The sequence below is a fragment of the Equus quagga genome, chromosome 2 (assembly GCF_021613505.1).
Source record: "Equus quagga isolate Etosha38 chromosome 2, UCLA_HA_Equagga_1.0, whole genome shotgun sequence".
NCBI lineage: Eukaryota > Metazoa > Chordata > Mammalia > Perissodactyla > Equidae > Equus > Equus quagga.
This window is the reverse complement of record NC_060268.1, coordinates 44,769,772-44,795,339: the sequence shown is the minus strand read 5'-3', so window position 1 is coordinate 44,795,339 and position 25,568 is coordinate 44,769,772. Positions and strand designations below refer to the sequence as shown.

At 42.6% G+C, this 25,568-nt stretch overlaps 1 protein-coding gene across 2 annotated transcripts in view; it reads left to right on the top strand.

Annotated features, from left to right (window-relative positions):
* Nucleotides 1-1,757: 1,757 nt before the first annotated feature.
* The window catches only part of FBN1 (fibrillin 1), a 227,174-nt gene continuing 203,363 nt past the window's right edge, over nt 1,758-25,568 (top strand). The window contains exons 1-2 of one of the 2 annotated variants that reach the window (XM_046652577.1): nt 1,758-1,886; nt 2,516-2,860. In XM_046652577.1, coding sequence (XP_046508533.1) covers nt 2,697-2,860 — 164 coding nt within the window. In that variant the 5' untranslated portion in view covers nt 1,758-1,886; nt 2,516-2,696. Of the gene's footprint in view, nt 1,887-2,028; nt 2,281-2,515; nt 2,861-25,568 lie in introns of those variants that run through there. The other variant, XM_046652578.1, reaches the window with a different exon arrangement.

Sequence of the window (25,568 nt, the reverse complement as noted above, 5' to 3'; positions counted from 1 at the left end):
ACAGCCAGGGTTGAGGCCACGATCCTATGGAAAGTCTAGTCACATGTCTGGACGCAAGTTAAACACCACTTCCTTAGGGAAGCCTTCCCTGATCAGCCCCAACCTAGGTCAAACACCCCTATCATGTATCCTCCAAGCAAGCACCCACTACTTCTCCCTCTTGGCATTTAACAACTGGGTCATTATTTGTTTCACATCTGCCTTTCCCTGTAGACCACCTGCTGTGTGGGAGAAACATTCTTCTGTCTTGCTCACCAAGGAGGCCCGTCCAACCAGGCGCCAACTGGTACATAGTTGGTGCTCAGTAAATACATCTTGAACGTATAATATCCTTACTCAACTGAGGGTGTGTGACTTGGGCTGCAATTCTTGAATCTGCTAAGAGAAGTTTTGCAGGTGAGACTAGGACTATGACTTTAAAGGGGCTCATATTTTTGACAGTTTTACTGTTTTCATCTTCAAGTTCAGTGTTGAGCAGGCTCATCATCACCACTATAACCCCGTGTGGTCAACAGTATTATTCCCGTCTTGCAATTGGAAAGAAGTTAAACAACTTGCCCAGGTCCCTATACTTTATTATGTGGGCACAAACAATTGCAAATAAGGAAAACCCCCTTCAACAGGATTCCTGTTTGCACTGAGTTCTTATTTCTGGCTTGACAGCTGGTAGCTGCTGCATGGGGATTTTGGGAGGTCTCCAGGCCCAGCGGCCAGGGCCCAGGGTGACATTTCCTGCCCTCCTAAACCACTATAGGGTTCAGGCAACCCTGAGTTTTATCCACACAAGGATGTCATAAACACTATATTCTCCAAAATCACTGTGCCTTGCTTGTCCTGGGGAGGCAGCCGTGTGTGTGTGTATGTGTTTGTGTCTGTGTGTCTGTGTTTGGAGAGCTGAAATACAGTAGTTTAGGAGAAGCTCAATCTTAGCTGCAGGCTAGCAACAGGACCATCCCTTTACTGCCCCATCGCAAATCCCAGGTTCCAACATTCACAGGCCTCTGGGTCGGAATCAGACTCAGACTCGGGGACCATCCCGGATTCAGCCTGGGTGGCTTGAACCGAACCTCCGAAGAGCCGCGCCTCAAGTGGGCTCTCGACACGCCGGCGGCAAGCGGCAGCAGCGGAGCCCCCTTCCGCGCCCGCACATCAGCCCCTGCGGCGCCCGCGGCCCGCGAAGCGCCCTGCCCCAGCCTCCGGGCCTCTGGCCTCCGCTCGGTGCCCGGCCCGAGAGGCTCAGGCAGGCGGCGCCGGGGAGGCGCGCGCACAGAGACGGTCTCCTCTCGCGCCGGGGCCTCCGGGGCCGCAGCCTCCAGCGCGCGTTCTTGGTGCAGGTGGCACAGCTTTCCGCGCCCCCGGGCTTCCCGGATCACGGGAGAGGCTGATCTCGGGTCTAGACCTCCCAGCCGCAGAGCGGGCTAAACCGCTACCCGGCTTATTCCCCAGTCACTCAACTCCTCACCCCAAAACGAAAAGTCCCAGGCCGGGCAGAACCCGATCACCTCTGCCTCCTCCCGCCGCGCTAATCCTGCGAGCGAGGGAGGCCCCCGCGCCGAGGCGGTGGCTGGCAAAGGGGAGTGGAAAGGGAGGATGGATGGGGCCGAGGGGTGGGGTGGTGATGAGGGGGATGTAGGAGGGGGTGTCATTTTCTTTTTCTTTCTTTTTTTAAAAAAAGTATTTCTCTCGCGAGAAACCGCTGCGCAGACGATACTTGAAGAGGTGGGGAAAGGAGGGGGCCGCGGGAGCCGCGGCAGAGACTGTGGGTGCCACAGGCGGACAGGCGGCCACAGCTGGGACAGCTGCGGGCGGAGCGGGGCAGCGGCTGCCGCGGCCAGGACCGAGGAGCAGCCGCCGCCGCCTCGGGAGCCGGAGTCGCCGCTTCTCCAGTGGGTGCAGCCGGGGTCCCGACAGGGGTCGGGCGGACACCGGGGCTGGCGTTCCAGCCACGGAGGCTTTTGCGTTTGCGCCGCGCTGAGGGCAGGGACAGGGACTGGGGTGAGGGGCTGTCCCGGAACGTCCACAGCTGGCGCTGGCCCTCCCCTGCCTGACAGCTTCCTGGCCCGGGGCTCCCGGTGCCGGGCTCCGCGTCAGATGCTCGGGGGGCGGTGGCAGCGCCCGGAGCCGGCCGGGGACGGCGCGGCGGGCTTCCAGCCCCGCGGCTTGGCGGAGAGGACAGGCTGGGGAGCTGGGGCTTTCAGAGTGCGCCTGGCGCGCAATTCGTGCCATTAAAAAATAGACCCAGCGAGCTCGCCCCGGGGCTCAGGACCGCTCGGGACATGGGTACTGTGCGGCGCGCTTTTCAGGCGGTGTCGGGGAGGCCGAGGGGTTGGCTGGAGCGGCTGCCGCCGGGGGCCCGGGCTTTTCCGCCAGCTGTGGACCGAACGGTCTTCACCTACCCAAAGTAACTGCGCCACGCGCAGGCGGCGCGCGGGTTGGGCTGGGGAATGGGGACCGCGAAGCTTCAGCATCCCGATGCCCTGAATGTCTCCCCGCCTCGGCGATTTGTCTGTTGCAGCTGGCAGGGGCCGCCTGAAGTGGGAGCAGCGCCTGGAGAAGGCGGGAGGAGCCCGGCCCGGGGGACGGGCGGCGGGAGAGCGGGACCCCGGCGGCGCGGCGCGCTTAAGGGCGCAGCGGCGGCCGCGGACCGAGCCCGGGGCGCGGCGAGAGGCGGCGGGAGCCGGCGGCCGCTTGGCATCATGCGGCGAGGGGGGCTGCTGGAGGTCGCCCTGGGATTTACCGTGCTCTTAGCGTCCTACACGAGCCATGGGGCGGACGCCAATTTGGAGGCTGGGAACGTGAAGGAAACCAGAGCCAGCCGGGCCAAGAGAAGAGGCGGCGGAGGACACGACGCGCTTAAAGGGTAATGGAACGGGCCAGGTCTTTTGGGGTGGGTCTCCCTTCCCCCCTCTCCGGAGTATCAAGATCCAGAGGAACTGACCAAGTCGATTCACGACACTAGAAGGATCTTTGAGACGACCTCCTGGGGGCACGTTCGAGGTGCAAGGGTTACTTAGTCCTCCCCACGTTCGAGGCTAAACCACCTTGCTCCTACTTTTTAAGGATTTCTGCCCCAGAGGCGAGATTATGGTTAAAAGGAATCTTGGGCCATTGTCGAGGCAGATTTTGGGAGGCGAGAAGGGTTCTTTGAGGAAGAAGGGGAGGAGCTGCGACTGAGAGAAGAGAAGCCCATTCCTTTCCCTCCGTACCAATTCCGGTTGTGTTGAGGGGAAAGTGCTTTCCTTGCGGGCATCTTTGCAGATGCGCTATTTGTAAGGGAGCTACCAGAGGAAGGGATTCCGGTGACGGTCAGAGAAGACACAGGCAGAGAAAACTCAGAAGAAACCCTGAGTTTTCTGGGTGATACTGCTTTTCAGATGTCTACGCTGGAAGCACAGCAGGGCAAGAGTTTCCGAGAACTTGGTTTTGGGTTATAGGAGCTCTTCATTTCACTGGGGCAGTCATGCTGCTGTGGCCGGCGTGAAATGGGTGTTTTAACCAACAGCGTATGTGTTACACTGTACATGCAGTTGAGCATTTCACCGGCTCCCTATGCCCCTGTTACAGAAAATGTTTCAGCAGGAAATACTGAAATTAGGCAGGTTGACTGTATAGGGATTGTCAGTTCCCTGAGTTGAAGAAGGGTGGGAATCCACTTCCCTTCAAATTGCTCAGATTGAAAGAGAAATCTCTTTTTCTGAGATTGTTTAAATTCAGGCCTCCATAGATGCAGCAGGATAGACTGTAAATGACCCATTTTATCTCCTTGGAGGAGCCTGTTAAATGAACCCAGACAGTAAATACATAGAGGTTTTCTGTGAAGTTCTTACGATTCTCGTTGTTGCTCTTTTTTGAGTAGTTCTGTAGCTTGATGACAGGGCCCTGCGTGACCAAGCGATGTTGTCCACTCGGATTTGTGGCTGAACATTTCACATATTCTTTGTGGTGATGGGCTCTTTTAATTATATATGTAGCGAACTTTTTGTTTGTACCGCCCAGGGAGGGAAGAAAAAGTGCAGCGAACGGAGCAGACTAGTTTTTGAGTCCTGGTCTAGACTGGGAACAAGATGATTCTCAGAGCCAAGCACTTAGGCCGGAGTAAAATATGCATGATTTTCTGACCCCAGCAAATAGTTATGATTAGTTTAGTTCCATTTTGGCCTCTATGGAAAATAAATCCAGGATTCTGACAGTGTTGGAAAGGAAATTTACTTATCATGGTAAGCCTGATCCTGATCAGGCAGCAGACGTTTATTGCCCTGTGTGCAAGGCCCATGGCAAGTTCAATAGATGGACTAAAACTCTGATTTTCGTACGTTCTCAAAAGGACCTGATTTAGTCCTGCATTATTCCTTCAAAAAATATTTCTGCTATATAATATTATCTTAATATCTAAGCTTGATGCCATTGCTCCTATAGAGAGAAAGGAAGTGGGGGTTTGATTCGGTGGATGCCTGCAGGGAGACACTAAGCCTGGCCAGACATTTGTCTCATCTCTGTGTGTTATCACCAACCGGCCTGTTTCCTCGGGAGGCGCAGACTCAATGTGCGAACAGAAACTAAGCTTTGTTGCTTAACGGGATGTCCACACTTTTACTCACACTAGCACTTATTTCTGCTGGGTTTTACATTTTTCGTGATTAGGGAGAGAGAGCTCTCTGTGTTCCTCACAGTACTTGGTCACTAACAGATGTTACCCTATCTCAAGCTATTCATAAAGCCCTCCTAAAAACATGATATGAACAAAACAGTAGTTATGAGTGTTCCTAATCCTCATGTTATCTTTAAGATTTTACATATATATAAAGGTCTTAAAAATAATTATAATTAATCTTTATAGTATAATAATTTATATGTTAGTATAATATAATATAATGAACCTTTATAATATAAGGGTTTTTATTTCTGTAATTCTCATGTTATCTGCAGGGTTTTTTATGTGTATATTTGGGGAGGTAAAAAATAATAATTTAAAAGATATATATTTAAAAGTATTTCTCCTACCTCTCGGAGACCATTTCTTGTGTATTTTTCTAGAAATATTATAGGCATATATATATATATATATACACACACACATATACGAATATATATACATAATATGTATATACACAAATATATATATTATCTCTATACAACGTATATGTGTGTGTATCCTTTTTAATACATTGAATATACTGTACATACCTTTCTGAACCTTGCTCACTTTTGTATATCTTTAGTGCATCCATCTATTAACTCATGGATCTACCTCAAACATTCTCTTGGTGTGTAGAGTCCCACAATGTGGCTGAAACAGTTCCCTAATGATGGCTCTTTAGATTGTATTAAATTTTTGGCTCTTACCAATGTTCTTCTGCGTGCCCCTGTGTATACATATGCAAATTTATATATGCTGTAAATTAATAAAAGTAGAATTGCTGGATCAAAGGTTTTCCGATAGATTTTAAACGAACACCAATTCTTACGTTAAATTTGAATAGCATTTAAAATGTATTCTCTCTGCTTATTGCTATTACAGTTGCACATGAATAAGTCTTTTAACCAGGCCTTGCTGTAGAAATCATCAGGAAAAGCAGTCTTTTCCAGTTATTGCTTAAAATTTCTATTTTTGCTAGTTAAAATATTACCAGCTTCAAAACTAACCTCTTTGACTACAGTTAAACCTGTTTACCATTTTGATGGAAATGCACAGTTTGTGAAGTGAAAGTGATTTGTAATCCCCAAGTCTGCCTGATGCCCAGTTGGTGGCAGCAACTTTCAGCACCTCACTAATATTTCCTCTAGTTAAAAGGTACTTGAGACTCATCAGTGTCTGCCCTGTGCTGGTCTAGTCTCTCCCACAAATGCTGCCTTCTTGTCTTTCTCTGATGTGACAGATGACTACAGAATTTGCCTTGCCATTCTTGGGATATACCTTCCTTTCCTGTCACCTCCCTTGCTTCACCAACTAGGGACCTGCCTGGTTTTCCCCTCTCTGGGTGTGTAGTCCTCGCTTGTCTTCCTCTCCTCCCATCCTGTTGCAGGTGGTTTTTTTTTTTTTCCTTCCCACTGGGCAGCAGAAATTGTTCCACAGTGGAAATTTAAGCATCCTCAAGTTTCTTCCCAGCTTTCACTGTGTTTTCTTAGACTAAATCGCCAATTTCTGTTTTTACAGGAAATCCTTTTTTTATGGAATGAGTGTGGTCCCCATTCACTCTGCAAAAATTGCATTTTTCTCTGTTTTGAAATGAGAATTTTGCAAGTTTCAAAAATGTTTTCAAATAATAAAGGTATAGTAGTTTTCCTTTGCTTGTGCATTGCTTAACGTGTGAAAAGATTTTATGAGAAATAATGCAATCCTAGCCTTATTGTTTGAATTTCAGTTCACAAGAATTTTTCTCAGCTAGATTCTTTACTTTTGTGATTAGACAAACAGCGTCGGAGACAAGTCAATTTAAAAAAACACACAGTATTCTACTTGAATAGCAGTAGTTATGTACCACTTATTTATGATTGCATTATTGCTTTAGCTCCCAAATAAGGAAGATTACAGTTTCCTGTTCAAGGGAAAAATTCTTTAGATTTAAACCTCCTTTTCCCAAATCTCTGATAGGATGGGTTGAGAACTTCTATCCTTGTTGCCTGGTTTATAAGCGTACGAGACTGGTTATGTTTCATACAGTTTGTCCCCTTGTGTGTGATTCCTTTTGGTCTTTGTTTATTTGTTTATTTTTTTCTAGAGGTCTTGTTACCAGAAAAATACACATGGAATAGTTCACACAGAGGGTAGATTATGTGACGGCAGAGTCCGAGGGATTAATTACACAGAAGTCTGTTATTAAAATAAAGAACTTTAACAGGGAACACAGGAAAAGTTCTGTACACTTTATAAAGTCCGTTTGACTTTACAAAGAGGACTTTAAGATTTTATCTGAAGTCGGATAGGCTAATAATTAAGTATGGGGAAAAGATGCCTGCAGTGGTATGGTTTGTCCTTGCGTTTATTGAAAAGATTAAGGTAAAATATTGCAACACCATTAAAAAAAGATATTCTTAAATAGAAGTTTTCAGCAATTTCACATTTTAAACAAGAAGATGGAGACAAAATATTTATGTGACTCATTTTGTAACATTCTAAAACTTAGAGGTTGTTTACAAAAATGCATAACTTGTTGGTATTACAAACTAATTAAAACATACATCAACCTACATGAGATGAGATCAGGGTTGATGGAAATGGAAGTACAGACATCTCTCCAAGCTTATTTGGAGTTTTAAAGAATATTGAAACATTCCTTTGTCATCTTGTGGAGCAGATACTTAAAAAGATGATAGCATTATGCCAATGATTCTAATCAAGCAATATACTGCCAGATTATTAGGGTATTCACAGTAGTTTGTTTGCTTTTTCCTATAATAAGCCGACCAACAAGCCTAGCCAATTTGTGAATTTTAGCCTTAATTTTCAATGTGAAATAAGTTGTTAAATACGTTTTCTTGAAATAGAAATAAATCATATTAACAACTTCTTGTTTCTAGAAACTAAACCAACAAATAGGCCTATTCAAGCAACTTAGCCTTCTTTTCCATGAAATTTTTTGAGAAAGCTGCAGTCAGTAATGTATCAGGATTGAGTTCTATGGCAGGCACATGAAAGTTTAATGTTTCAAGTTCGTTAAGCTTGGTTTTCCCATTAGATTGTAAAACCATCATAGACAAGAATCCCATCATAGGCATTTTGACACTAACTTACCATTAGATGGGATTTCAAAGAGTTCATTAATTCAGGAAGCCGTGATTGAATGCCAGCCTGAATATAGCCCTATGGAATGCCAGAGACATACAGCCCTTAGCCTGGAAAATCTTAATATTTGGTAGGAGAAGCAGATGCATTATAAGAACCAGCAATCAACAGAAAAGTAGCAGAGGGCGTGACGTCTAGGATTAAGTAAAAACAAATGATAGTAGCCATCATAGTAGTGTTAGGTAACATTGAAATGACATTTATGTGCCAAGCACTGCCCTCATGTATTACATACGGCAACTCATTTGATGCTCACAGCATCTCTATGAAATGGGTCCTTTTATGAGCTTCCTTTTACAGCTGTGAGAGCTGAGGGTATGCAAAGGTTAAGTTTTAAAGACAAATTCTGAGCATTAAATTTTCTTTCTCCATTAATTTTAGTTATGGTTTTGGTTTTTCATTCCTTTGGACAAAAATGCAGGACTAAGACATTGGTAAAATTCCACTTAAAATTCCTAATATTCCTTCGTGCTAGTTCACACATCCCAGGTATAGTTAGTAGCATAGTAATATTTTGTCAAATAAGGAACTTTCTCTAACATTTCTGCAAAGACACTAATAAAATACAGAAAGAATTATAGAATGTCAGAGCTGGTGAGGTCTTTGGATGGCACGTGTGGTATATTTTGGTATTATCCCCTGAACTTTTGTGGAGGGTGGTAGGTAACCATCACAGGCACCGTCCTTCTGCACTGCCCGGGCTTCTGAGCTGGTTCCTTATTATTTCATTTAGAATCCTTGCTCTTATGTCCCATGTGAGAAATTTTTCTCAGAAGAGAGTTAGAAGAGATGTTTGTCTTTTCAGGGGAAACTGGTATATGTCTTAAGTTTTTACCAATATGATGAGTTATTTAATTCTTTCTGTTTCATTTGTTTTTTTTACCTTGGTTGCCTGTAAGCTCAGAGCCATTAGTGTAATGTAATTTTTACATTAAATTGCAGCAATAATGGTAAAGAATAGCAGGCTCTGATATATCACTCACTATTGAACTTTACATATGTTAATTCATTTAATACAACATCTTTATGAGGAAGGTCATACCTACTTGCCCGTTTAACAGATGAGGAAACTGAAGGATGCCGAGTTGCAATAATTCCTCCAGGGACATAAACTATTAAGATATGGAGTTGGGAAATCTACCTTTGTAGTTGGTGCTCTTAATAAGTATATTTTACTGCTCCTTAGTTATAATAAATCTTATACCTGGAAAGTTTCTTTCTTACTTCCATACTCTTGATACCTTCATTTCCCCAGAATCTTCCCCTGTTATTGCTGTGGGGAAACACTCACATTTATTGAAGGCAGATGCAATCACGTGACTGGGAAGCATCGTCGTAGGAATGGGATTAATCAGAAAAGACTTCACAGAGAAAGTCTATCAGGGGTTGGCAAACTGTGGACCAAGCTGCCTGTTTTTGTAAATAAAGTTTTATTGAAACAAAGCCATGCCCATTTGTTTATGTATTATCTGTATCTGCTTTCACACTACAGAGACAGAATGGAATAGTTGAGACAAAGACAGTATGGCCAGGAAAACTTGCTATTTGGTCCTTTTCAGAAATTGTTTGCTGACCTCTCGTCGAGGTGATAAATAAATGACTATCTACTAGGACTGAGAACTTCTTGAAGGCAGAGTTCTTTTTTGTTTTCTTTATCACTAGGGATAACCAGGAACTGGGCACATGATAAGTGTTCAGTAGACAATTATCGATTGACTAATTTTTGTTGATTGACTGGCTAAGGTAAATTATATAAATTAAAAGTTGGAGGAAATATAGCAGAGAAAGAAAGGACAAAGGGGAGCAAAAAAGGCACGGAGTGAAAAGGATATGAAGTGTTTGGGATCGAGGGGCGTTCAGTACAGTTGGGCAGGGTTCCAAGGAGCACAGTTCATAGTGTAGCCTATGAAAGTAGCGTCCCCTGGAGTTATGCAGTATGCAGGCTTTTGTTCCTATTCCTAGGTGGTGACACCGTCAGGGGTGGGAGAGGGAAGAAAGGACACATAATGTTACTCTCTGACTGTTGTGAAAGGTGAGGATGGCAAGTTACTGAAGGATTCCCAGATGGGGACGTGAGCAGATCTTTCCACTGGTGGGGGTGTCAAAGGTGTATGGTTTAGAGAATAGGGAGACAAGAGGCAGGGAGATTGGGAGACTCATGGAGGAGGAGTCAGGGTGAGAGTGGGTGATGGCCTGAGCAATGGCAGTGGTGGGGTGAAGAAGAGGCTCCAGTAGTGTTCCAGAAGTAACATGGGCAGTACTTGACTACTTGGTTGTGAGAGGCAAAGGTGGGGAGGCACCCAGGTTGTTCCCACCTCCATAGATAGTAAAACGTATTATACATAAAAACATTATAGCACCGTGAATGAAAAACTAAAGAGAAACAAAATCGTTCCTAGTTCCTCTGCTACAGTGAAACAAACTACTTTCATTTGTGAGTGTTTTGGTTATCTTATTGCTACGTAACAAATTAATCCAAATTTAGTGGCTTAAAACAACAATTTTACTATTTCTCGTCATTCTCTAGGCCAGGAATTTGGACTGGGCACAGTGGGGAATCTTGTCTCTGCTCCTCACAATGTCTGTTGGGGCTGGAATGAGCAAGATGACTTCTTCACCTGTGTTTCTGGTTCTGTGGAATGGCGCCTGCAGCCCTGTTTGCTTTGGTGTGGTTTATCCAAATGGACGGACAGAGGAAGGGAATAAAGGAAGCAAAGAGCCACTTGTCTGGCTCTGCTTGGGGCCTTCCAGATTTTAAAGCTCTCTTTCTGTGGTCTCCTGCCTGGGCCTGCCCCTGGGGATGGAGCCACTGTGTGTGTGTTTTCAAGTGGAGAAACTGAGCCCCAGGTGCAGCGACCAGGCCTTCCTCAGGGTAGTGTCTGTTGGGACTGGATCTTGAACAATAGCTTCTTGACCCTGGTCACACACTTTAACCCATATGTTGACCACAGAGCTGACTTGAATAGCTGAGGGCTGGCTAGAAGGGCTCAAATGGGCTCTGTGTTATCAGTGTTGGCTGGGTTTCTGGGTTCTCCTCCAGATGGTCTCAGACTGTCTCCCTCTTCACATGGCCTCTCTGTGTGGACTCTCCAGCAGCAGAGCCAGACTTTACGAGACAGCTAAGGCTCCCAAGAGCACAGAAGTAGAAGCTACTAGACTTTCTTCAAACTTAGCCTGGAATGGCATGGCCTGGAATTTCATGCAAGTCACAGGCCTCAGCAGGTTCTGGGGTGTGGACTAATAACGCCTCCTCTTAATGTGGGGAGCAGCAGGTGTCTGCATGGAGGGGAGGAATTTGGGGGGACATCTTTAGACCTTAGCCACCACAGCAAGACAATGGGTTCTGAGAAGGTTAATCAGATGTTTTGATTGTAACTTGATTGAGTCTGATGGACTTAGTTCCCCACTGAAGATGCTTCAGAATGAAAAATGCAACATGAATACTGTGACTCCATGATCTGTTAGATAAATGTTAAGGGCATTGTTCTTAGCTTGTCCACAGTTCCACATTTAAAGAACTCACAAGCCCCAGGAATAAGATTATAGTTCATAATAAATGGGCTAATTCTGATTTTGCAAATATAAGAATTATAGGGGGCCGGCCCCATGGGCTAGTAGTTAAGTGCGGTGCTCCACTTCGGCAGCCTGGGTTTACTGGTTCGGATCCCGGGGGCGAAACTACACTGATTGCCAGCTATGCCGTGGCAGGCGACCCACATACAAAGTAGGGGAAGATTGGCACAGATGTTAACTCAGGGTTAATCTTAACTCAGGGTTGATCTTCCTCAAGCAAAAAAGAAAAAAAAAGAGGAAGATTAGCAGTGAGTGTTAGCTCAGGGTGAATATTCCTCAGCAAAAAAAAAAGAAAAAAAAATGTGTGTATATATATATATATATATATATATATATATATATATAAGAATTATGAAACTCCCAACTTTTCTCCTTTTTCCTTTAGCTTCTAAGAAACTCAGGGACACATTTAATGCACAGTCACTTTAATTTATTAACTTAGGTATTTGATATCTTATTCATTCCTTCTGCTTTGAATTTTACTTTCTATTAATAGCCCCATTTCTATATATTTATTAAATATACAGAAACATTATATATTTTAAAACATTTTTAAAAACATTTTGGGAGGGAATCAGTCAAAAATAAAAATAGATGTGCAATTGCCAATAGAATTAATATTCTATTAATATTCCATAATAAGAGCTGAACTCTTATTTTTGTCATAAATGGAGTAGCTATGTTGTTAATTGAAGAAAATTGGATTAGGAATATAGTCAAGTTTGGATTGTGGATCCAATATTCTATTATATCACATCCTAGTTTTAAGTTCTTGTGACTTTACCACTTTCTCAAGTGGCGTTTTTGTTGAAGTTATCACTGAGTCTATTTATTCAGCCCCCTCAGAACGGAAGGGAGAAAGGAAAATTCCCTATCTCCACCATTCCCAGCCGAAGATGTATTCCAGACAGCAAGCAGGCTCGGAGTGGGAGAGCTGCTCCGTTAGACAAGTGATTGGGTCAGTGTTCTGAAGGATCGTGAATTCCTAGACCATCAGTCATACTTACATTTAAATATAAGTATCCAAACACATCTAAGTCCAAATATAGGACAGCCATTTTGTGATGTTGGTGTTGGGAGAGAGGATTTATGTCAGCCCTGTGGACACATTATGTCTGCTGTTAAGTTCCTGGTTTTGAACTGAAGTATGGTAATATCTCTGTTAATAAAAAGAATGTATTCTAGAGACAGGTTTTTGTTTTATTTTTCTGTTTCTTCTCCTTTTTCTCTTTCCCCTTCCTCTTTTTCTTCTTTCTCATTGACATCTTCTCCTTCCTCTTTTTCTTTTTCTTCTTCATGATTATCGTCTCATCTTTTTCTTCTTCTTGTAGGTAACTTCATAAACTGAGCTACAAATAAAATAGGAATAATAGGAATACCAAATAAGGGTTAAAACATTAAGAAAAATAAGTTTTAAGTAAAATGTTAAATTTTCATTGGGGGTCTTGGAGTGTTCAAAAAGAAAGGCAGATGTAAGGTTTTTGTTAGGGAAGGGCAGGAGAAAGATTGAAGGAGGCAGGAGGAGGGAGTTGGGAGAAAGTTCTGGAGTGAAGAATCCTGTCAGCCAGTGGTCCTGGGCTGAACAGAGCAGGTGCCGGGTTCTGACAGACACTGGTGACAACTCCCTCACTCCTGGCAGCACTGGGACCAGGCGACCTGTGTCCTCTTCAGGGGACAGAGGGTTTCTGGAGGATAGTCAGGGGATGAAAGAAAGACACTTGATTGCCAGAAAAGATTTCTGTAAAAACATTTACAGGAATATAGTGGGAGAGCAGGCTAATCCATCGTTTATTATGCACCTATGTATATGGTGCTATGTAAAGTTTGGTGCATCCCCACTCTCTATGGATAATGGTGCATTGTCTACCATTTCCCCTACCCACTGAGTGCTCATTTATAAGATCATGTAAACAGACCCTAATAGGTTGGTGCCTTTGGTGAATTACTTTTAAAGGCTTTCTTATTTTTAATTTTTTTTTTTTTTTGCATATGAAGTCGTGACTCAGATCTTACTCTATACTCAGATCGTCCATCTTTATGAAAATATCATGAATTAGCATGATAGTGGGACAGACATTAGAAGTTTATAGATGCTGAAACCGAGGCCCAGAGAAGGGTCATTAAAAAGTGCTCAAAGTACTTATTTTCTTCTCTACTTCATAGATGTGGGAGCTGAGCCACACGGTGGCAAGAGCCGATTTAAGTAGATGTGTGTTGTTGAGTAGGAGATTGTGCCTCCTTTTTGCGTTCGTACCCTGAGAGGGTGACTGGGCTGCAGATAAGAACCCTGCATCATATGGACATCATGTTTTTCTTGGTCTCCTTTGTTTGGCCTTAAGCAGGGTGATAGTCTCTAAATGGTCAACTCTGATGGAAGGCTGGGGGCTAGAGTTTGAGCTCTTCAGTGCTACCTTGCCATCAGTGGAAGCCTCCAGATTAGGGGGGTTGAGTGGAATGGGCTTTTAAAGGGAGTTAGTTGCCAGTGAGGGTAGTAGTGAGGGGGTCTGAAGGGTAACTCCCCACCCCGCCCCCCGCAATCACACTTCTAATTAACAATTAGAGCGTCAAATGTCCTGGGATGGGCCATGGCAATTCTAGATCTCTAAGCTCAGACTCTTGTCTTATAACTTGCTGACTCATTTATACAAACTACTAATTTATACATGAAGATTTCATGTAATAAGTCTGCAATAAAGAAAAAAATCTTACATTCTTTTGTTTTCTTCTGTGTCAATAGAATTTTGTAGAACATCAGCCTGATCCAAGTGATAATTGTTTATTGAGCATTGACTGTTTGAATTGGACCTAATGAATAATTCTCAGAATGAAGACCCTGTCTCAAGCAGGTTGATGTTATTATCTTCTTTCCAATGATTCCAGGCAGAACTACATTTGGAATATCTTCCTCTCCCTTTACTGATGGGGTTAATGTCTGAGGTGATGTGGACAAGCGCTTTGCAAGGAAGAACTTGATATGCAACCTTCAAGTCGACAAATAGTCTTTCGTCTTTCATGGACTACTGCTGCTTCACACCCCAGAGTTTAGGCCACTGACCTCAAGTTTGCAAATTTTATATCCCATTACCACCCTGTGAGCTCTGTACTCCCCAGGGCCACATAGTTGATGTTTTAGCTGGAATCTGAGAAAGTGTCTGAACCTTTCCCGAAGAGTTGGCTAGGAGCGATTTGGCAGTTCAGTCATAAAAACCCAGAGCTAGTGGCTGGGGTATACGTTATAATTACCTCACACTGTTTCCTATTTGAGCCTGGTTGTGGGTAGCTGGGTAGAGTGGTATTGCTTGTGGGACTGGATTTTAGAGGACTGAGGAGTCATTTTCAATGAACACTAATAAATATTGGTCATGTTTTCGGGGAGGCTTGGAAGTGTGGACATAGACATGCCTGGGGTCAAATCTTGGCTCCACCACCTACTGGGAAGGAACCTCAGACAAGTGGTTTGATCTAGCTGAGCCTCAGTTTCCTCACTCGTAAAACAAGGTTGTAATACTCACCTTTCTGGGTTGTCCTAAGATTTAATGACGTAACACATGTCACATTCCTAGCACAACGCCTGATGCGTTGAGCTATGGCGATGAGGATGATTATAATTCTGTTACAGATAAGGAGAATGAGGGGGTGGAGTGGTACAAAGAGGCTGGATTTTTATGGCCAATGCAAAAAGTTAGATCCTCTTTTGTATCTGGATACCACGTTCTCCACTTTTTCATCTTGGAACTGATTATTTTCAGAAACATAGAAAGCAAACTTGAACTTCAAAAATTTTAAAAATATAATTTGAGTGGAAACTTGCTTTGCCTGTGGAGATCTGGTGATGCCTAAACTGGATAAGGTTTTTATTTTTCAATTTCCTTTTCCCTCAAATTGTGTTGCCCTTATTGGGAAAGAAACTTACTAAGTATCATTCCTTATTAATACGTGCCCCCCCCCACCTCCTGCAAAGACATTTGCATTTTTTTTATTGGCAGATCTGGCAAACAGGCCTTGTTTCCTTCCCAATGAACACTTTGTTTTCAAGAACTTTTGTAAAAGTAAGTTCGATTTTAGGAAATGGAAGGACTGGCCTGAAACCGCTTTCTTTGGCAGCAGCGCAAAGAGATACCCTGGGAATTAAGACTGTTTTGTGGTGAGGTGATTGGCCATTTTTGAAATGTGCTTTAATTGACTTTATCAGAATAAGGGTTTGGTTAAGATTGGGTAGCCAAGATGAGCACCGGTAATTCCAAGCCACACTCTTTCCCAGCTGCCACATATCTGTTCTTGTGGAGAACTCTGGCACGGCTCTAATCATATGCCCATCACTGTGGCCAAAGGAATGGGGCGCTTGGGCTGGCCAGGCCTGAGCCATGTGGAGTGGGTTCCTCTTAGGAAAGAAGAGTTCGGTTAGCAAAGACAAGGAAGGGAGGCAGGGTGGGGAAACACAACACATTTGCACCCAAACAGAGAAAGCTCCCTGTTCCATAGAGCCAGTACTCTTCCAGTGCACACTGTCATTACTGCTGTTCCCGGGCGCTTTGTGGGCAGGCCTCACTTACGCGATTTGGGGCCAGGCTGACTCAGATTGGCCACCCCTGAGAAGAGCCATGGCTTCCTCTTTCCAACTGAGCATTCCCTTCCTTTGGCTTCATGCTGTGCGGCCACATAATGCTCATTCCGTACGAAGGGATTCTTATTTGTTGTTTTTCTTTGGTGCCCTATTTCTCTTGAGAAACTGAAAATTTTTTTGTCTTTTTCATTTTCTTTGAGTGATTTCCATTTTGATTTTAATGAGAGTTGGCTTTCAAGAGATCTTAACCTAATCGACATCAGGGAAAGTGGAACAAAACATACATTGTCTTGATTTAGGCAAAGCTTTGGTAGAGTGCCTATAGCTGCACCCTTGCGTACCAACCTCTGGGTAACTGATTGGCAGTCAACTCTAAAAAGTTGTGGCTGCTTCATGTTCATTCACAGCCTATAAAAATGAGAAAAAATAAGAATGCTTTCAATAACAGATAATAGTTATTTTTCTCTTTCTCATTAAAAATGTTCAGATGACCTAATATCTCCCATCCCCTTGGGGTAAATCAAACTACCACCAATACAATCAAAGTTGATAAAAAAGCACAAATATAAAAACAAGCAAACACATATCAGGTAATTTCTGAGCTTTCCTAACTTCCCAGGAAAGAAAGAAACCTCAAATAACAGAATAAACTTTTCTTTTTAAAGTTTGGAAAACCTTTCAGGAATTTTACAAGAATATGCAAGCCATTTTTTCCTTCTTTTTTTTTTGTCAGCAATTCTGACTTAACACAGACGTTGTTGACCGTTGACAGAATTCTAGACCCCAGGGTCTCGTTTGACCTTGGGTTGACTTAACTGCTCATTTGCATTTGGGCCCTTCCCTGAAAATAGGTTAACACACATTCTCACACGTTGGAGAATCAGAAAACATACCAGCATTCCTTGCTAAATGATTTCCTCCTTTCGTTTCATAGTTCCCATGACTATAAGAATTCTTCCATTTGTGAACAGAAAAGCCAGAATTTAGCACTTTTATGGACCTGATACAGATCGATCCCTTTCCCTTCAGATTTATTTTTTGTTCACTGATGGGTTTATGTTTGTCATAGAGAAGGATAAGGTATCCTTATGAAAATGAATTGTGTCAAAAAGTGGTTGAAATGCGCAAGGGAACCCATCCCCTGGGCTGACCTGCTTAATTATTTGCACAAGTGTGGTTTAGTCATTTGTTCTTGGATTCCTCGTCTAGTGAACATTAACCTTGTTTGGTAGCTGCGTGCTTGAGATTGATAGAAACACTTTGGTTAGATCTTGCCCCTTGTTTAAGATGGTAAACATGTTGGGATGGGGCTGTTATTATCTCTAAATGGAGAGGCCCATCCCTCTCAAGAATGTTGAGTTGAATAACAGATAAAAGTGGTTCTTCAGGTGAATGAAAAAAGAAAACAAAAATGTGGTGTCATGATGGTATGTAGGAGGGTATGGTTATCAGGATGAGCTAGGCCAGGTGCTGCTGCAAAGTTGTTGTGGTTGTTGAACTTTTTAATATGGAGAATTTCAAATATATACCAAACTAGAGATAGTAAGACAATGAAGCTCCAGCTTTAGCATTTATTAATTAATGATCAATCTTGTTTTATCTACTTCTTTCTTGTGCCACAGATTATTTTGAAGTAAATCCCTGAAAAATGATTTAATTAGTGAACATTTCAATATATATCTCTAAAAGATAAAGACTCTAAAAACATGAACACAATACCACTATTACATTTAAAATTAGCTTTAACTTTTAAAATATTGTCAAATAGCCAAGACTTAAATTTTCTTGATTAGGTTATAAATTCTATTTATTTGTTTTTTTACAGTTTGTTCAAATCAGGACCCAAATAAAGTTCATATTTTATAATTGATTGGTATGTCTGAAATATTTTTAAATACGTAGATTGTCCCTCTGTTATTTGTTTTCCTTGTAATTTATTTATTAAAGATATCAGTTCATACTATCATGATATCACTTATATGTGGAGTCTAAAAAAGCCAAATGACCTCAGAGAAGCAGACAGTAGAATGGTGGTTCCCAGGGGCTAGAAGGTGGGGGAAATGGGGAGATATTGGTCAAAGGGTATAAACTTCTAGTTATAAGATAAACAAGTTCTGGAGATCTAATGTACAGCATGGTGATTATAGCTCATAATACTGTAGTATATACTTGAAAGTTGCTAAGAGAATAGATCTTAAATGTTCTCACCACAAAAAAGAAACAGTAACCATGGGACAGGGTGGAAAATATTAGCTAATGCTATGGTGGTAATAATTTTTCAATAAATAAATGTATCAAATGAACACTTTGCACACCTTAAACTCACATAATGTTATTTCTCAATTATATCTCAGTAAAGCTGGGAAAAAAAAAAGAAATTGGTTCATGTCCTGTAGAGAGCACTGTTACTAAAATGTCAGTCCATGAGCTGCGTATTAACAGTCTGTGAGGAGATGAGAAGCATGTGCCAGAATGTAAATCTAGTATGGCACTAAGCACACTGTTTAGCTCAGCTGATTTTTTTTTTCATAGCAAGACATTCTGGATGAAGGAAGCAGTGAGATGATTGACATTCCAGTTTAAGCTCCTTATCTCAATTTAGATTAGTAATATATAGTATGTGGGCTAGCACTGGCCAGTCCTAAGCATACTTGGAGTACAGTGCTGTAGAGTTTCTCCCAGTCTAGTGACGACTGCATTCCAGTGGTGGTGGTACTTACTGTGTTCCTCTGTCCTCTGTATTTGCTGTGACTTGCTAGTTAGAGCTGGAGGCTTGATCCAATTCAGAATCAATTCTTTTGGCGAGAAGACTTTATAAGTGGTATATGTATTTTCCATTGGGAGGCGCAGCATGTCTGCTAGTCTTCCTTTTTGTGATGTTATCAGCCATTGATGATCATTGTCTGGATCCATTAATCTTTAGGGTAGCAGAATAGGAAATATTTCAATTCTGTCATTTCCTATTCATTTGTTAATACTGTAAAGTTTTACACCTGGGTTTGAACTTACCCTCAATGCTTCATGGCCAGCACCGTCTGCAATGCTGCCAGGTCTGCTTTTTCCACGCTTGTCTAAACTGACCTACAACTTTGAGGGTTGTGGAAAAATTATTTAATATTTAATACTAAGGATTAGCTATTAGGAGTTATAAAATTGTGGAAAATTTACACAGAAGGAAGCTGGGACTTGAGGAGGCAGGCAAGGAAGGCTATGTTTCTGCAAGGGTCCCTTCCTCTCCCTCATCCCACGATCTTTCGTGAGGGTCAACATGGAATCACTCAATGTGTTATTTTTATTTTACGGTAGGAGTTTCAGGCAAGGGCTTTATGAAAAATTGGTAAGATTTTGGACTATGGGTGTAAGGACGATGTTTGCACATATTTTAACATTCAGAAATGAGCATTTGTACCCTCATTTCAGCATTAGTTTCTCAGGAACACTCTTTTTATTTAAGAAATAGGAACTTGTAACTAAACTTACTGTGGTAATCATTTCACAACATATGTAAGTCCGATCAGTGTGCTGTACACCTGAAATTTAGACAGTGCTGTGTGCTAATTATGTCTCAATAAGACTGGAAGAAACAAATGAAAAGAAATAGGAACTAGTACAGCTTCAGCGATTCAAATGAAAGATTCTGAAAAACCCTGGCATATCCAGCTCCCCTTGGGAAGGGGATGCAGGGATAAGAGCTGTGCCAGGAGCTTCACTCTGAGGATTTGTGGAGGATAGTGTGTGTGTGCGCGCGCACGCGTGCGCAAGTTGTATTTCCTGTGTGTTTCATGTCAGTGAAAGACGGATGCTGTTCTGTGAGACCTGATGTATTTCTACTAGGTGATGTCAAACTTCCAGGTAAACTGACAGGTTTTTAGAATAGAAGCTTTGTCTTTGGGAGCTGCTATAGATTTGGAAACCTGTTAGGTATGTTAGGAGGTGGAAGGGGTGCATGTCTTTCGCTGTGCTTTGACAGCATCATCTGCTGCTCAGAGGTTTCTCTATGTTGAACATTTGTGCTGGCGTTTAGCGCCCAGTCTGCTTAAATATAGCTTGAAACACTAATCTCGTCACCCTTTCCCCGGGGCTCAAAAGGTGTTGCGAGGACAGTGCAGGGATCACTCAGGCTGAGAGAGAAATCTTTCGGATCTTGGGTTTCAGGGAAGAGCCGTGCTGGCAGTTGAAATGAGAGTTGACACTTTTTCCATGTAATGGACAGCGTGCCAGCTGCCTCTGAATGAAGTCATAGAGACCTGAATCTGGAAGGTCTTTTAGAATATCATTGGGTCACCCTGGTCTTTGTGAAACTCATTGTCTTCCTAAGCTGGGACAGAATGACCTGATAGTTTTGCTTAAATCTACTTTTCAAAAGACAAGACACACCCATGTTCAAGTGTGTGTACAAAACACATTCCAGTGGTAGCTATGAGTAGGGTTTGAATTATCCATGTTTTGAATCTCTGCCTTGCTCCCCACCCATCCATCCCTCTAAACAGTAAACATGTTAAGAGCTGAGAGATTTTTTTTTTTTTGAGGAAGATTAGCTCTGAGCTAACATCCACTGCCACTAATCATCGTTTTGCTGAGGAAGACTGTCCCTGAGCTAACATCTGTGCCCATCTTCCTCTACTTTATATGTGGGGTGCCTGCCACAGCGTGGCTTGATAAGCAGAGTGTGGATCTGCACTGGGGAACTGAACTGGCAAACCTGGGCTGTTGAAGCAGAGCATGCGAACTTAACCACTGTGCCACCGGGGTGGCCCTGAGCTGAGAGAGATTTTGACCAAAGGGGACAGGACAGGATAGTCACCCTGTAGAAGCTATTTCAGAAACAGAAGAACCCATCTATAGGAGTGAGTGCTCCTAAAATGCATTCCTTTTCCTGTTGCTTTCCTTTTCCAATATACTTTGGAAGATCTGTCTTAAAAGTTCTGTTTTTGCAGGCCTAAGAAAAGAAACCCAGAGCACAAAAAATTTATGCACAAATTCGTTTAGATAAAGGAAAACATTCTCTTTAGGGTATTTATGGAAACATCTTTCTAATCCCTAATCTGAAAATCTTTAGTACTAACCTTGGAATGTTTTATTAATAAATTCTTTTGGTTTTTAATTAGTGATTTATGACATGTTTCCGTTCTGTAGCCTTTGAACAATTACTTCGCTCCTCTGAATTTTAGTTTCTTCGTCTGAAAATGAGCACAGCCATGCATTTTCTTGATAGGATTTTGGGGAAAATCACATGATCATTTGGTAAATTATAAAGTTCTTCGAAAATTGCTAATTATTGTCTTTATTCTACAGTGTCTCCTCATGGACTAGATAAATTCCTGATTTAGTCAAATGCCCTCAATTTTAAATTAGACTATTTTTAGTCAAAGTTTTCCGGATATCTAAATGTTTAGAAATAAATGCCTACAACTTTGCCTCAATTACAAAGGTTAAAAAAAACTTAAGTTCTTGATCCCTAATACTGTGAATTGTTAATTTCTATGAAATAATCTCAACAGCTGCATGCTTTTAGCTAACTTCCTCTGACTTTTGAGAGACTTCAACTCTATCAATGAGTTCTTTTCTTTCTTTTTTTTTTTCCTTTTTCCTTAGCCACAGTGTTGTCTCTCTTCTGATGAAAGGGTTTGGTAGAGAAACGTTTTAAAAGACCCATTGCCTGTTGACACCTATGAAATAGAGTTTGAGAAACAAGACCTTTGAAGCTTTTGTAGTTGTAAAATGTTTCTAAATGATGCATCTGAAACGTGGAAAAATTTGACTCTCATTCCCCATGAATTCTATTTGTGGGTATCTTTTATGTATTCGATTTTTCATTTTAATTTTTAAAAATTAAACATAGTGGATGAAATGGTACTGATTTCTTAGTAGTAATTATCTTTTTCATTCCTTAATTTTATTTAATTTCTTATAAACATATTTACCTTTTCAATAAATTAAATACTCATTACTCTGACAGAATTCTCTCTAACATGTTGTCTTAGTTGAACGTACGTTTGAAACCCCAAACCTTCATTGACCATTTAAGGTTCAAGTATTGTGCCTGATGGTGGGGTTATAGAGATAAGTCTGAACTCTCTGTCTCAGCTCACATTGCAAAAGAGAGGGTGATTATTCAGTTCCAGGGGATCTGAAATGTTTGAATAACTTGAGTCCGAGATTAAAGCCATTAAATGAGTTCAAAACTGACCTGCTTCCTTACTTTGTCTGGAAGCCAATCTTTCTGGAAATGGCTCACTGAACCCTGGGTCTGTGAACCAGTCCTGAGTAACTAATTTTACCTCATAGTTGCTGGTATCTAAAAGAAATCAGGTATATTAAGGATTAGCATATTCATGCTCCCCCTTTTTTAAATCCCTAATTTATGCACTGACAAATATCACATGTTGGCCCTAATGGTCTCGTGCTGGGGGTGGGGGATGGCGCTGGACCTGGGGCCAGGAAAGCTCCGATTCTGGCTGCCCTCTCAGGCCTGTGTGGAGTGGCTGAGTTTAAGATGCTCAGTTCTCACAGCTCACTGGGCAGCTCACTAGAGCTGCAGGGACCATAGGTTTGAGTGGCCAAATTTCCCTCTGCTTGCCTGCCGTGGAATGTGTTTTCCCATAGAAACAACATTTTAAGTTGTGGTCAGGTTCTCAAACCAGCCTGTTTAGCTGATCATGTAGCCGAGAGACTGCTGTTTGACTAGCCTGGGTACCAAACCACCATCTATTAGCATTGTTTCTATTGGAAAAGCCATTCCAAGTTCTAAATACCAACATAGAAATGACATTTTGGAGCGCTACCTTTTTGTCCTTTGGGAGCTGCCGGTTCTTGGAACTAGAGCATCAAATCACTGTGCACTTCCAGTTCCTGAAGGATCCCATTCTTTCCCCTAAGCCTCACCCCATTGGCTGGTTTTCCTGGGGCTGCCAGTACATTCAGAAGATATAATGTCCCTGGACCGTGCTCTTGGTTTGAGAATTTCTGGGTAGTGGGGAGAATCATGTTTCAGCCCCCTGTTTCTTCTGCGAGTGATAAAGAGGAGAGAAAGGAATAGTTGGAGCTGTAGGGAGCAGTGAATTCTATAGACACTACCCCGGGTCTGCTTCGCACTCACAGGTTCTGGATCACCTCCTTAGTTTACTTGTTTGTGTTTCAGTCATTTCTATAATTTGCCTACCCTTTGGAAAAGTACAATGTAGCTTTGGCTTGAGTAGATGAAGCAGAAATTCCAGTCGAAGACAATGGCATGCTAGTCCTTGAATTCATAGGTAAAGTTAAGGGGTTGCGGAGTTCTGGGAAGGAGTTATTTAGAGCACCATGTTTTCATGGTGTCATTGGTCATATCCTCGCAGATGCTGGAGAGATGCACATGTGAGACGTGCTGGTTTTTCTGTTTTGAGGAAACCCTTCCTCATCCTTATAGAGTCAAATAGCAAAGTTCCAACTTCATAAACAAAACCCATTCCCCACCCCCCCATGTTTAGGTGGGAGGATCTTTTATACAACCAACCAGGGGTGTGATACCAGCAGGCCAGAAACACGTACCCTTCCTTAGAGAGCAGCAGGTCCAGTGCAAACTGTGACAGCAAGTTGGTTAAATCATTGCTTTTAGAAGTTTGGGGGGCCACTCAGATGGTTTAGTAGTCTGTGCAGACTTCTGTGTTCTCAGTGTGGTTTAATTCAGAGTACCAGGAGCAGAAAGCGCCCAGTGCTTCAGAAGGATCAAGACTTGCTGCACATAGCAATGTGCTTCTGGTCTTCATGGTTCAATGTCCAGTTTCCTGGTGCAGTGCACCCTGTGGCTTTAAATTCTTCTTTCTCCCCCCACCCCCGGAGAAAAGCACACGTACACACATGTTCCAGTCACCTATAAAAAGCTCCAACAGGGGGACCGGCCCGGTGGCATAGTGGTTAAGTTTGTGTGCTCCGTTCAGCGGCCCAGGGTTTGCAAGTTCGGATCCTGGGTGTGGACCTGTGCTTTGCTTATCAAGCCATGCTGAGGCAGTATCCTACATATAAAGTAGAGGAAGATGGGCACAGATGTTAACTCAGGGCCACTCTTCCTCAGTAAAAAGAGGAGGATTGGTGGCAGATATTAGCTCAGGGCTAATCTTCCTCAACAACAACAACAACAAAAAGACTTGAACAGGATTTAAATTGGCTGCCAGTCTAAAATGACCTCCCGGATTTGGGGAAGTGCCTTTGCAGCTTTCTTTGTGTGTGCATGTCTGTGTGTGTGTGTCCCTGATGTAGTGAGCTAAATTCTTTGACTCTTAAGTTCTTGGGCTGTTGCTTTTGATCAACACAAAATCCCCACAAAAATACAGTGTAGAGTACACAGCAAGTGAAACTGTTGATGTAACACCCTCTCTGTGCTGCCTGTGCTGTGAGTGACTCGTCTCAGCAGTGGGAAAGCCCTCGTCCAAGCAGCACGTCCAGACAGACCGTTCCAGGCCACCCCGTGAACTTCGTGATGGTGGTTTTAGGAATTGGCCACATATGCCTGGCTCCACCTGTGGCCTTGATCAGTGGCAGCAAACTGTCACAATAAAATATGCACTGATTGGTGAACTGAAAACCTTTGTTTAGCTGCTTTTGGGGTTTTTGGTTTTCTTTTGCTAAAGAAATGAATAGAATCAGATACTCAAGTGAGTTTTTTGTCTACCTTGATTTAGCATTTTCTTGAAGGAAATATGTTGATCCTTGAATTGTAAACATTGATAACATCACTGATTAAAGTAATTATCAACATGTCAGCAAAATAACCATGGCATGAAACCATTATGCATTGCTGTTTAACCGCCTATAGCCTTTTGAAATTAATTTGTAAGAAATAGTTTTCACTATTAGATGGTTTTCCAAGTTGGTGGCATTTACAGCTGGCCTATTTATGATGCCAAAGAGATGGTATTAATGTGTGTTAATTGTGCTTTATACTTATTAAGGCCTTTAGTCAATGTTATCCTGTGTGCTTCCAAATTGGCTTTAGGATGTTCTAGGCATAACAGACATTGTCTCTGTGCTTGAAGAACTATTAGTCTGGGATCAGAGGGTGTGGGGATGGGTTTCAGGGATGAGAATCTAGACGTGTAATTATTTAAAACATGATTACGAGACAGCAGATGTAGGCTTTTGAGAGGTGTGTCTGGAATTGTGTTGGTAGGTTGAAAGGTGGGAATTATTAATCAGGGAGGAAGGGTTTGTTACTATGGGGGAAAGATGGAATTATACATTAAAAGGGAAAGATGGGAGAGCTAGTAGAAAGATGGAAGAAGAGTCTGGATTTAGTGTGTGTGTGTGGCGGGGGTGGGGGAGTGTACATGGTTGAGGGCTGAGATGGTGAAGAGGAGGAATGGAGCAGGAGGATAGAATTGAAAGTGTAGGTGGAGAAGAGAGTGGGCGGGTGGAGAAGGCCTACCTGGTAGAGTTCTGAAGCTACGGTGAGATGTTTAACATTTTATGGAGGGTAAAAGTCCATCTCTGGATCCTAGGAGAACAGAAATAATCGTGGTGAACATGAAAGATACTTAGCTACATTGTCCTAATGGAACAGAGAGGGACTTGGAAGGTAGGAAAAAAGAATGTGATATCAGTCCAACAGTGAAACGCCAACATTTGGACAAGAGATTTGCTTATAAAGTTAGAGAATTTCAGAAGGAACTT